The 12976-nt window shown below is 41.7% G+C and overlaps 2 protein-coding genes across 10 annotated transcripts in view; one reads left to right on the forward strand and one right to left on the reverse strand.

Annotated features, from left to right (window-relative positions):
• Nucleotides 1–12160, reverse strand: part of Cryzl1 (crystallin, zeta (quinone reductase)-like 1) — a 39207-nt gene extending 27047 nt beyond the window's left edge. For both annotated transcript variants that reach the window (XM_005375689.2, XM_013504327.1), the window contains exons 1-2: nucleotides 11873–12160; nucleotides 1141–1212 (exon numbers count right to left, since the gene is read on the reverse strand). In XM_005375689.2, the coding sequence (XP_005375746.1) occupies nucleotides 1141–1206 (66 nt within the window). In that variant the 5' untranslated portion in view covers nucleotides 1207–1212; nucleotides 11873–12160. The remainder of the gene's footprint in view (nucleotides 1–1140; nucleotides 1213–11872) is intronic.
• A 508-nt stretch (nucleotides 12161–12668) lies between these two features.
• Nucleotides 12669–12976, forward strand: part of Itsn1 (intersectin 1 (SH3 domain protein)) — a 219678-nt gene continuing 219370 nt past the window's right edge. For all 8 annotated transcript variants that reach the window (XM_013504347.1, XM_013504352.1, XM_013504344.1 and 5 more), the window contains exon 1: nucleotides 12669–12919. The gene's annotated coding sequence lies outside the window, so the exon portion shown is untranslated. The remainder of the gene's footprint in view (nucleotides 12920–12976) is intronic.

Raw genomic sequence — 12976 nt, forward strand, 5'->3', positions numbered from 1 at the left:
TATATATATATATATATACTTTCTACTACCACATCCTCCAAAAACCTTTATCCTGTCACCACTAACTGAAATATGACCTCTCAGACCCATGTGCTCAAAATTATATCTAAAGCTCACAAACAAGAGCTTTTGCACAGTCTCTCCTATGACTCGTCAAAGGGATCACTATGTTTTGCTTGTCACAGTCACAATATGCTGGGAGTATCTTTTTTGAAATCTCAGATTTGCTATTCAGTGATATTATGAGACTATTTCAAAATGCAGACCCTCTTAAGATTTAGACTTCTGATGTAAATATTTTGGAGTTAGTGAAAAAAAGAGAGAAAAACTGGATTAAATTCATGATCATTTCCATAAGAGGCTCTTATTAATACTATGAAAGCTGATGTACATATAGCACTTACTTTTCATCTATCCATTTACAGTGAAATGGTTTTGGCTTGTCACAGACCTCTCTAATAATTACCAAATGAAAATCTTACTATCTTGCTTACAGTAGTAAAAAACTAGAGATCATTTAAAGCTTTGTGAATGAGGCATCTTTCGCAAGCTCTGAAATTTGTGTGGAAAACAATGTTTTTCCACCTTTTTATTTCCAATTATGGTAATGTATTTCCCGAAATGTGGCGACAAACTGAAAACGTGCTTTACTGTGTTTAGAGTAAGGTGAGTTACATCTGTTACGTGTTAAGGTTGTTCTGCTTTTCTAATGCCTTTAACACTGCCACCCTGAGGAATTCAAAACTATTCTGTAGCAACCCTTTAAAAATGCAGTTATACTTTAATATGGACTATCATTTCCACATAAAGATGAAAGGAAGGAAAATTAAGGAATTTCGTTTAAGAGACTTTTGCTTGTTTAGTTAACTTAAAATGACTAATAACAGGTCATTTAAAAGTGGGACTATTACAGATGGAAAATATGCCATTTTAGGGTTGGGGCAGTGGCGCAAAGCTATGGCACGTGTGCTGTAGCCGGCTGTTGGTTATCAGTGAAAGCTCTAAAAGGGTTGCCATCACTGGGGATGTGGCTTGGGTATCAGAGTGGTTGTCCAGCATGCATGAGGCTCTTCAATCTCCATCACTACAACAACCAACCACATGAAAAACTATCTAGTTACAGTAAATAATTTTTCTTACCCTTTCTTGAAATACAAACATTGTTTCTTCATTTGTGGAATTCTGTTGAAAATATAAGCCTTTCATAGTCACCTAAAAAAAGAAAAATACATGTAATAAAGTCTTCTAGACTAAATGAAAGCAAGAATTGAAAAATAGTGTTGGCAAAAGATAAAACGATAAACAAAAATGCAGTTTTCAAACAAGTAAATTTAGACAATACTTCTTTCATTTAAAGTAATCAAATATGAGAACATGCAACCATCTCGGGTGCACGTCTAGGTTCACCATTGAATCTTTTATTTATAGGCAAGTGTATTCTAAATTTCACTTTCTTATTAAAAAAAATTGGTGTACTTAAGGAAAAAAAACTAAACCTCGTGAAGGGCAAAGAAGCTGGCCCAAATTTTAAAAGGTTTTCAAAATCTTAAAGACAATTAGACAGCTAGGCACAGTGGCGCACACCTGTAATCCCAGCACTCATGAGGCTGAGGCAGGAGGAACATTGTGAGTTCAAGACCAGCCTGGGCTACCAAGTGAGCTCAAGGCCAGCATGAACTGCACAGCAAGACCTTGTCTCAAGAAAGACCAAAAAAAAAAAGCAATTGGAAAAGTGAGTAATGAAGACACTGATTAAAACTGTGATCCAAATTCTCCATCAGTCTACAAACCACTTAATGCCAGTATTTAATCCTGTATTCTGTAGACCTCTTGAAGCACCTAACATTTCCACAGCTGTTTAATTTTCAGAATAATCACCCTGCAAAATTATTTTAAATGTAAATTTTAGAAGTATAACATAATACACAGAAATGCACACAAATCCAAAGTGTACAGCCTAACTTTAAAAGGGAATATCTTCATGTCACAGTAGGAGACATAATATGCAAGCTTTCCTATTTAATTATTAAACTTGGGCTTGTGTTATTTTATAAAGTAACTTAATAAGTTAAAATATAAAAAAGCAAGTTTCATTACATATATATCAACTATGTTATATATTTTATATGTGGCCCAAGACAACACTTTGGCATTTAATGCAATCCAGGCAAACAAAAAAGTTGGACGCTTGCATTATAAATTATTTCATTGTACTAATCAATAAGTTACTATCTATTATCTATTAATAAACATTTGAATTATTATAGTATTTAATGGTTTCCTATTGAGCTGCTATTGAAATATATCATTCAAATCTACAATACTTCATCCTTCAGGATTGATAATTCATACCTGTTAATAGAACTGGCTTGAAAATGTGGGGGTAGCCTTGCATGGTGGCATACGCCTGTGATCCCAGGAACTCAGGAAGCTGAGGCAGGGGGATCACCACAAATTTGAGGTTAGCCTGCGCTACATAGTAAGTTCCAGGCCAGCCTGAACTACATAGTGAGACCCTGTCTCAAAAAAAAAAAGTGGAAAGATTTGTCCAGAAATTACTAAAATTTTACTGTAGTTGAGCAATGGTTGCTTTCTAGGACATGATATTCAAATGCTGGAACAGAATATGAATATACACTGAAGTCATATAAAGAAATTATGTATAAGCAGGGTGTGGTGGCTCATGTGTGCAATCCTAGCATTCTGGAAGGTTGAGCAAGAGGTTCACAAGTTCAAGCCCTGCCTAGGCAATTTAGTGACTTAAGGAGACCTTGTCTCACAAAATAGTAAGTCAGGTGTTGTGACACAGGCCTGCAATCTCGGCACTTGGGAAGGTGAGCCAGGAGGATCGCTGTGAGTTTGAGGCCAGTTTGGCCACACAATCGAGTTCAAGGCCAGCCTGCACTACATAAAGTATCAACAAAACCCCCATAAATAAAAAAAACAAAAAACAAAACAAAAAAGGGCTTAGGGATGGAGCTCAGTGCGAAGGCCCTGATTCAGTTTCTAGTACTGACAATAAACAAGACAAAAAGACGGGCAGGGTTAAATCACTAAGTGAAGTCTTCCACCCCTTGGTGTCAGTGTCTGTGGGGCACGGGCAGGAAGAATCTCAGCACACACAGCACGTACCCCTGCCGCTTCTGCCCGGATTTCAAGGCTCTCTAAAATGCACACCCACTCCCCCAGTCTTCACTCTGTCCATGACTGTGCCTCCAATCCTGTCTGTCCTGTCAGAGTGATTTCACGTCAACACCCCCTCCCTGCAAGGCCTCCCGCACGGGGCCTGTCTCCTGAGGGTGCTGTACCATCTACAGATTCTGCGCAGTAGGTAAAGCTCAAAGCCGCCTCCTCTCTTCAGTCACCCTCAGGGACAGTCAATCTACCCCAACTGCTCCAGGCTTCTAGATTTCGTTCCATGCTAACAAACAAAAACCCTGTTTTATTTACTTACTAACTAGCTGGCTTTCCAAACTATTGCCTGGGTGAATCAATACCCCTTATCATTAGATAAATAAATCTTTGCTCCTATTTAGTCTGGAGCTAGTAAGGCTGTCTTTTCCAGAAGGGGAAAACTTATGTGTCAGATCTTGATTTCAAAGCATGTCTCTTTGTATTTTGGATGCCACTGTGTTCTCTGAGTCTTAATGTACGGCGTGTGCAAGAGTCACATGGACATCATACTATCCAAAGACTTGGAAGGTAAGATGTTTGCTTATATCCCTAGGGTCCTCAAAAGAAAGCATACACATAATAATACCTACATTTTTAGTTACATCATGCTAAATAGTTCTCTAATGGTCAGGCTGGTCTTACTGGTCCAATTAAGAACTGTATAGGATAAAAAATATTCTCAAAATTTATGAAGTAAGAAAAGAGAGACGTTTTCATAAAAGTGGCTAGAAAAACAGTGATGCAATACTGATTTGTTTTTGTGGCCTCCCAAAAAGGAATACCAACTCCCAGCACTAAGGAACTGGTAGCTGGGTGTGGTGGTGCACATCTTTAATTACAGCACTTTGAGAAGCTGAAGCAGGAGGACTGCAAGTTTGAACCCATCCTGGGCAACTCAGGCCCTGTCTCAAATTAAAAAAGGGCTGGGGATGTAGGGAAGGCCCTAGGTTCAAAGTCCCCAACCCCTACCTCTCACACACAAAGAAAATGGTATAACGGGACCACATAATTTCTAGGCACTGGTCCAGATTAAGTGGAACACCTGTCTATTACTTAATAAAATTCTGACCAGAGTAAGCATATTTGCATATAGGAAAGAAAATAACTGCATATCTTATAAAATAAAAATAAGAATAAAATATATTTGTAATGACATTTCTAAGAGTCATGTAACCTTAAAATTATATTTCCTACTATAAACTTTGCTAAACAAAAAGTACTATATAAAACATTTGGGGGGGTTCGTGCCGAGCGTTGAAAGCAGTGCTCATCACTCTGAACTACACCTTCCGCACAATATACATATAGAACTTTTAAATGACAACAAACCTGTTTAAAAAGGTAGGCTGATGGGAAAGGAGGGGGGAAAGGGAAGTAAAAAGGACTACGATCAGATATGTGTATGTACAAATGTCCCAAGATGAGTGTATCTACTATGTATCACAAACATGTAGTATACTACTAAAAAACGGGCAAAAAAAGTAAGCTGGTATGCCCTCTGAAAAGTGTAAAGACTTTATACTTTATAGGGTATATCAGAATTTTAAAATACTTGACATAAATTTGCCATCTAAAGATTTTGTTAGTAATACTTTAAATTTTTACAATGGCCAAATATTAAACATGCTAAAAAATTTATGGAAACAAAAATTAAGATGAGTTATTTTAAATAATTTTTGGTAAAAGCACAAAGAAGACTTTGCGTGAGTTAAACATTTAACCATAAATACAGCAGTACCTTGGCTCATGAGCTTAAGTTTTCCACATTTCTGGTTGCAAAGCGAATTGGAAGAGAACCAAATCAAATTTCCCCATATGGTCAACATTGGACCTAAGCACTGATTTTGCTTTAGTTCTCATGAAACTAGTTAATAAAGGCATGATCTGGGTAGGGATTTCTAAAAAATCAAGGGGAATAATTTCCAATGGCTTCACCTTTGTTACAACAGCAACATGAACTCCGCTGGCCCTGTTCCTGCTACACTTAATACCCCAAGAAGCTCATCTATTAATAATTGTAAATGAAACCTCCACAGATCATTCGTTATCTACCCTTTCAGGCCCAAAGTGTCCTGAGTATCAGATCAACCTCAAATTCAACAGACATAAAACTGGATTCATCTTTCCTACAAACAAGATTTGGCTGTAACCCTCAGCCATCAGAGGATTTCTTAGATTCAGTCATAACTACATCACCATAACCACAAACACATGAAGTTATCGGCTTTATTCTTTTCCGTTAAGATGTCCTGTCTGGCCCGCTCATTTTAGGGACCACCAGTACGGTACAGGCGATGTTTGAGGCCTGGAGTTTCATCTCTCTTCCTCCTTCTGGCCAATTTAATTCCTGAAAGTTCAAACTCTTCTTCTAAGCTCACATTTTATTAGCCTGTGACACAAACTTGGCAATACTATGACCACTTCAGAGTTCAGTTATTCTCTTAATCACCTTCATTTTTAAGAAAAGCAAAGATATACTGTCCAGCAGCAAGGCTCCAGAAAATCAGAAGTTGAAAAGTGGCCCCACATGCTCAATCTTGCCACTAAGTCAAGCTCCCTTAAACTGTCTTGGTATCTAAAGTCCTATTTCTTAACCTTAGGACCCGTGCCCAGCATTACAACAGTTAGATTATTATGGGGAAATGTTTAGTTACATTTTGATCCACTGGGAAGAGGTGACTTAATATCAATGTTTTCTTTTTTTTGAATAGTGTCTTGCTACATATATAGAACAGGCTGGCCTCAAACTTGAGATCCTCCTGCTTCAAGCTCCTAAATCTGAGGTGTGCATCACCATGCCTAGCTTAAATATTAACAATGTTCTTACTAATCTGTGAGATCCCCCCCATAGATATACATAAATCAAAAAAAGACATATGTCTAACCACATGCCCACCTACAGGACTTGGTTTAGAAATATAGTACTTGGTTTAAAACTGAGTGTGGTGGCTCAAACTTGTAATCCCAGCACCTGGAGAGGTTCAGGCAGGAGGACTGCCATGAGTTCAGCCAGCTTGGGCTACACAGTGAGTTCAAGGTCAGCCTGAACTACATAATGAAACACTAGGTCCAAAAAAAAAAAAAAGAAAAAAGAAAAAAACCCAAACAAACAACATAATCAAGATGGCAAATCAACTGGCAATTTGGTTCAAATACTGTAAAGGCTGTGGAGGATGGTAGTGCTAACCAGAAAGGAACAGGCCAGCTGTGTTTCAAGAGGGAGGTGAAGCCGGGCGTGGTGGCAGAAGCCTATAATCCCTGCACTTGGGATGCTGAGGCAGGAGGATCACTGTGTGTTCCAGCCTGGCCTACAAAGTGAACTCAAGGCCAGCCTGAACTGCAGAGCTAGACTCTGTCTCAAAAAGACAAAAAAAAAAAAAAAAAAAAAGAGGGAGGTGAAGCTGGGCATGGTGGTGCACGCCTGTAATCCCAGCACTTGGGAGGCTGAGGCAGAACGATCACGCAAGTTCAAGGCCAGGCTGGGCTACATAGTGAGCTCAAATCCAGCCTAAACTACACAATGAAACCCTGTCTCAACAAACAAACAAACAAACAAAGAAGCAGGACGGCGGACACCTGGCCTTAGTGCTCATGACACGTCTCCACCTTATATAAGCAACAATCTATAGAAATCTGTACATTCTAGGCCTAAGCCACGGGTCACAGAGTTCTGCTGGGAACAGCTGCAGTGTTCTTCTGTGCCTGTTACAAGATGGGCACTGCAAATGCTGTGACAGTGGCTCACCCTGGGCTCCACCCCAGAAAGCAAATCTAGCAAGGAGCATGTGCTTTAAGGACTTCCTACTGATATAATCGTATGGTCCCTACCACTAGGAGGGTTTAAACAGAGACTGGATACGCAGCTATAAGGGACTCATAAAGGGCATTCAAATACTAAGTGAGACGGAGGAATCAAATGACCGTTCTTGTAGTTATGACAACCTACAATGTTTCTGTGAATACTGTCAAGACTGTACATACACGTGTGCGTTATAATCCACATTTTGTCCAACCTGAGAACTAAAAATAGAGAAGCAAAAAAAGAAAACTTCTTCTTTTTGATATAGGCTTTAGGCAGCAACAAAAAAAAAAAGGAAAAAAAAGGTACCTGCTTAGAGATGCCAAATGTTACTTATCTGTTCAACAAGTGGCTTCTATCATATGCTTATAGGGCAGAGAATCTCCCAATAAGACCTTTCTGATTTTATTTTTACTTTGTTTTTTTGAGACAGGGTCTTGCTATGTAGTTCAGGCTGACCTTGAATTCACTTTATAGCCCAGGTTGGCCTTGAACTCAGGTCAATCCTCCTGCCTCAGCCTCCCCAGTGTTGGGATTACAGGTGTGCACGACCATGTCTGGCCCTAGGACCTTTTTGAATCTTAAAAAAATTTTTGAATACTTCCCCCTATACCCTGAGAGAGCTTTACTTATATTATTCCTTGAGTTACAGAATCCACACCATTAGTTCTCATTTATGAGTCTAGGATTCCTTACTGAGGCACTGTGCTGCCAAAACCAACATGGGTGTGGGGATTCGTGAGTCAGAGAGGGGGCTCTTGGGCCCCGTTAGTATTTAATATATAGCCATTTGATGTAATATGATTCAGAACAAAAGAAACTTAAATTTGTACTTATTTCTGAATCAGCATCATATTTTCCCACACTGTGCTACTGGGCAAAGCATCAATGGTGTGGTGAATAATCCCCCCCACTTTTTTTGATACCAGGAATCGAACTCAGAACCTTGTGCTTGCCAGGCAGGTGGTTGTGCCACTGAGCTATATCCCCAGCCCCAGTCTCCCCTTTAAAGTGGCCTTATCAGGTGACACCGACAATGCAGGTGGATCGGTGAAGAGGCAAACAGGCAACTGAGGGATCCTCCCTGATCGCTTACCACAGTATCCTCACCCAACAGAAAATCTCTACCTACTGTTATCATAATCTTACTGCTACTGTTATTTTCCAGTTCACCTTAAGGTCTTTAAGAAAACATTTCCTGGTTTAAACACCAAGTATGAATTGTAATTTTGGTTAACATTTACTAAAAAATTGAAAATCAAGAGAAAAATCTCATAACATGAATTGTATAAATATCGAAGAAATTTCTTTGCAAAATACCATACTTTACTACGTGTGCGTGTGTATTCTCGCTCTTGCCCTCACACAGCTCATTTGCTTGGTGCAGCAGTATTTAATGGGTCTACAAAGGGAAGAAAGTCATTTTTGAAATAGTCCATATGAAGTTTATACGGACAAAGAAACAGTTATCAATTAAAAAAGAAAAAGTTCACTACAAACAAAACCAGAAAGAATAATGATGCCATAAGGAAGTTTTTTTTTTTTTGAGACAGGGTCTTGCTATGTGACTCAGGCTGGCCTTGCAGTCACTATGTAGGCAGCCTAGGCTGACCTTGAACTCGTAAAAGATCCTCCTGCCTCAGCCTTCTGAATGCGGGATTATAAGCACATGGCACCACCACACCCTGCATAAAGCAGTTTAAAAACTCCCAATCTTTCCCATTTTCTTTCTTCATAAAGGTACAAAAATGAATCAAGACTTATTACTTCCCAGGATACAGTACTGGTCCAGAGCCCTAAACATCTGCTTCAGGGTTTCAGTTCACTTTTTCAGTCCAGAATTTTGATTTTAAATGAGCATCATGGAGAACTGTAAAGCTACCAAAACATTTCACAGCAAATGTCAGGCAGCTTGACTCTATATGGGAACTCTGCAGCTTGATTTTTATATGGGGAACTCTGTTTCAAATCTGAACATCTCGGGGCTGGGGATTTAGCTCAGCGGCACAGTGCCTGCCTGGCAAGTGCAAGGTCCTGAGTTTGATTCCTGGTACCGGAAAAAAAACAAAAACAAAAACAAAAACAAAAACCCAACAAATCTGAACATCTCATCCTGTGCTGTAAGTTGGAGCGGAAGCATCAATAAAGTGAAATTAGTCATAAAAAGTATTATTTGTTGTGGTGATTGATGTATGTAAGTCCTAAGTGAGTTTATTTTGAACCCTCAGAGATTTTTAAGGATTGCTGCAAAGATTACAGTAATATATGCAAAACACTCATTATAAGACCTGACTTTCAATAAGTGTTATTTTTTACTATTATTTTCATAATTAGGGGAGAGAACCTCTCAACCTTTTCAAGAGAACCTCTTCAGTTCTGAAGCCATACAGAAAAGCAGCAAAGGGATGGTGTTATTGCTTGTGTGAAGATGTCTCCCCAAAGCCTCATGCAGTCATACATGGGGCTTTTTCAGAGAGGGTGCTAAGATTAAAGGTGAGTGATTACTAAATCAGTCCACAGATTGGTCTGGCACCACCCTAATCTCGGCAGCCTACACACAATATAAAAGGGGCAGAAAGATGATTTACTGTCTCTTGTTTGTCCTGCTACCTTCTGGCCACCATGAACTGCTGTCCTCTTCCAAGCCACCCTGCCTTGGAGCCAGCCAATTAGGGAATCAAACCTCTATAAACTGTGACCTAAATAAACCTCTCCTCCCTTAACTTTGGGCATCAGGTATTTTGCCTCGTTCAAGGCCAGCCTGGGCTACAAAGTGAGCTCAAGGTCAGCCTAAACTGCATAGCAAGACCCTGTCTCAAAAAAAAAAAGGTATTTTATCTCAGCAAGGATAAAGTAACTAAAACAGACAGTCACATGCAACCACACTTTTACCACCTTTAACTTTATAGTGCTCCATTATACCATTTGGATTTGTACTGTGGTAACAGTAGCCAGTAGCTACAGATGACTAGTAAGCATCTGAATTGTGTGTAGTTAGAACTGAGATGTGTAGTTAGAATTGAGCTGTTGTAAGTGTAAAATGCACACCAGAGTTGGAAAACAAAAACAAAACATTATTGACAGTTAAGTTACGTAGAAATATTATAGGCAGGCAGACAGGGCTAGGCCCTCAAAGGAGTCAGTGCAGAAGACGAGAACACATCAAAACTGTGGCTGGAGGTACATGTGAATATTTAAAAGTTACAATGGCCAGGTTTACATACTTCCCTGAGGGATAAGATTGAGATTACAGGTACTATCCTTTTGCGATTTCCCATAAAAATAAACCATTACCTTATTATCTCTTTAGAGGTGGGGTGGGTCATCCTCTCCCAGCCACTAAGGCTAATAAGACTAAGACCAAAGACAAGACTAAGACTATAGATTATCGACCATGGTTAATGATTTCACCTACGTACGCTTGCTAAGTGACCTGCTTCCCCATTGGATCAATATTACCTAAGTGACTATTCTTGTAATCTTTTTTCTTTTCTTTTGGGACAGGGACTTGCTATGTAGTACAGGCTGGCCTTGAACTCACAGGGATCCTCCTGCCTTAGCCTCTCAAGAGCTGGGATTATAGGTGTGCACTACCATGCCCGCCCTATACTTGTAATCTTGGTTGATCATAATTTTTTTCTTTTTGGTTTTTTGAGACAAGGTCTTGCTATGTAGCTCAGGCTGGCTTTGGACTTGCCGAGATCCTCCTGCCTCAGCCTCCCAATTGCTGGAATTACAGGCCTGTGCCACCACACTACACTGGTTGATCATAATTTTGTCCCACATTGTACCCACCTCCTGATTTTGCTCTATAAAACTTCCTTTGAGAAGTGGGCTCATAGGCAACCCTTTCGGGACCCCTCTGTTTTCTCAGGAAATATTTCCATTCCCCATTCCCTTTCCCCAATAAACTGTGCTACTCTTAATCTCTGCTGTTCCTTAGAATTCATTCTTTGACTTTGGGGCACATGAACCCAGAATATGGGATATCTGGCAGGTTGGGAGTTACCTTTATGTCCTCTACATCATTTTGAGGTCCTATATCAAAACCACGCAAAGACAGCAAAGTAGTAAAGTAAAAAAAGAAAATTTAAAAAAGAAAATAAAAAAGATTTGCAACAATTCACGGGAAAAATGTATACAATATTTCATTTAAAAATATTTGGCTCTGAGTTGAAATAGTATTTTGGAAACATTGGGTTAAATGAAACATATAAAATTTCAAGTTTCTTTTCACCTTTTAAATGTGAAGGGTATTTAAAAGTACTTAAGTGACTCAAATTGTTGGACAGAGGCGATGTAGAACCCTGCTAGTCATAACCCGGCCCGGCAGCACCTGGAGGCTTGTTAACAATGCAGATTCTCAGGCCCAGACCTACAGAATCAGGATGCGCCCTTCAGCAGCAGGTCCTGCGGCGACCCTTACCAACTGTTCCAGAACTCTCCAGGGTACATGGTTTACGGATGAGGCCAAATCTGGCGCTGCGGCCACATAAAGGCAAATAGCCTTGCTTTAGGTAACCGCGTAAAAGCAGGAAGGTGATGGGGGAGAAAACCATTGCGGCGAAGTAATGCAGAAGATAAGGAAACTCACACAGGCACAAACAGAAGCTGAGAGGGGAAAAGTCAAACAAGCGGACAGACCTTTGCCTCCATAAATGTGAAAGGAGACGGAAACGGAGGTAAAACTTGCAATCAACAGCTATAAAAGACCAGGAAACCGCCCGTCAAAATCTAGCCTCACCCGCCTCTCGGTGTCCTCAGCTAAGCTAGGCCTGAGCCAGCGGTCTCAGGTTGTCGTGCGACGCGAACCACTTTCTCCCCAGGACTACACAGTTCCTCGGGGAGTCTCTCCATTTTCCCCGCAAGCCCCGTTTCCGACAGAGACAACGCGCTTACCAAGGATCACCTGCCTGCGAGCAAACCCCAAATCCAGCGCCTTCGCGACCGCCACCTTCCAGTTCTTCTGCAGAGAACCCGCCCCCTTGGGCCCAGCCGGTGCTCCCATTGGTCAGACTGCTCGTCATTCCTGTCGGGCGGGGCCGGACTCGTGAAGGATGTAGTGGACGCCATAGCAACCGAACTCAGAACTACATCTCCCGGCATGCTCCGCTCGGGGTGGGGAGAAGGAGGTACTACCTAGAGGCTACCAATAAAGGGACCTAATTAGAGACGCCCAGATGGATTCCATTTTATGCAAATTAGAGTTAAAGGCCACACCCTTCCTTATTCCAAACGGATCCTGAACACGTTCCTCGGGCTGTGCCTCACCTCCCTTTTCATCTCCACGATATTCTCTCCTTTTAAACCTTCCGCCACCTAGTTGAATACATCCTAGGTACTCTCTCGCACGGAGACGAGCAAATGCACCAAATCAAGGAACTAAAATCTCGCAAAACCTCAGACTAGAAATGAGTGATTAAGCTTTCTTGGGAAAGGGAATGGAAGGGGCGGGAAAGAGCATCCTCTCTGAGAGTGCTGATTGGTTTTTCCGGCTGTCGCTCCGAAGTACCCCATTTTTTTTTTCGGCTCTCCGCCTTGCATTTCTCTTGGGGGCGGGGCTAGCGGTAAGGGGCGGTGAGGAGGTGTGGTCCCTTTCTTACGATTGGTAGACGTTTGTCCCCACCCATCTGTGGGCGGAGACGGAGGGGCTGTTGGGGGCGGGGGAGGCCGCAGAGAGAGATGAGGAGATAGGCGGGAGAGAGGGAGCGAGGGAGGGAGCGACGGAGGTAGAGAGGAGTGGAGGATCGCGGGGTGGGAGTGCAGCTTGGTTGCTCCGTAGTACGGCGGCTCGCGAGGGAGAATCCCTCGCGGGCTCGGGAACGGGCGGAGAGGCGGGCGGGCGGGGATGGTGTGCGGGGCTGCGGCTCCTGCGTCCCTCCCCGCGGCGTGTGAGCGGCACTGATTTATGCTCGGGGCGGCAGCGCGGTCCCGCGCGGAGATGAGGTGAGGAGCGGGTCGACTGCGGCGGCGGCGGCCTGGACGGCGGGAGGCGCGCGGGGG

The sequence above is a fragment of the Chinchilla lanigera genome, unplaced genomic scaffold (genome assembly GCF_000276665.1).
Source record: "Chinchilla lanigera isolate Chin_1 unplaced genomic scaffold, ChiLan1.0 scaffold00006, whole genome shotgun sequence".
In the NCBI taxonomy this organism is placed as follows: Eukaryota; Metazoa; Chordata; class Mammalia; order Rodentia; family Chinchillidae; genus Chinchilla; species Chinchilla lanigera.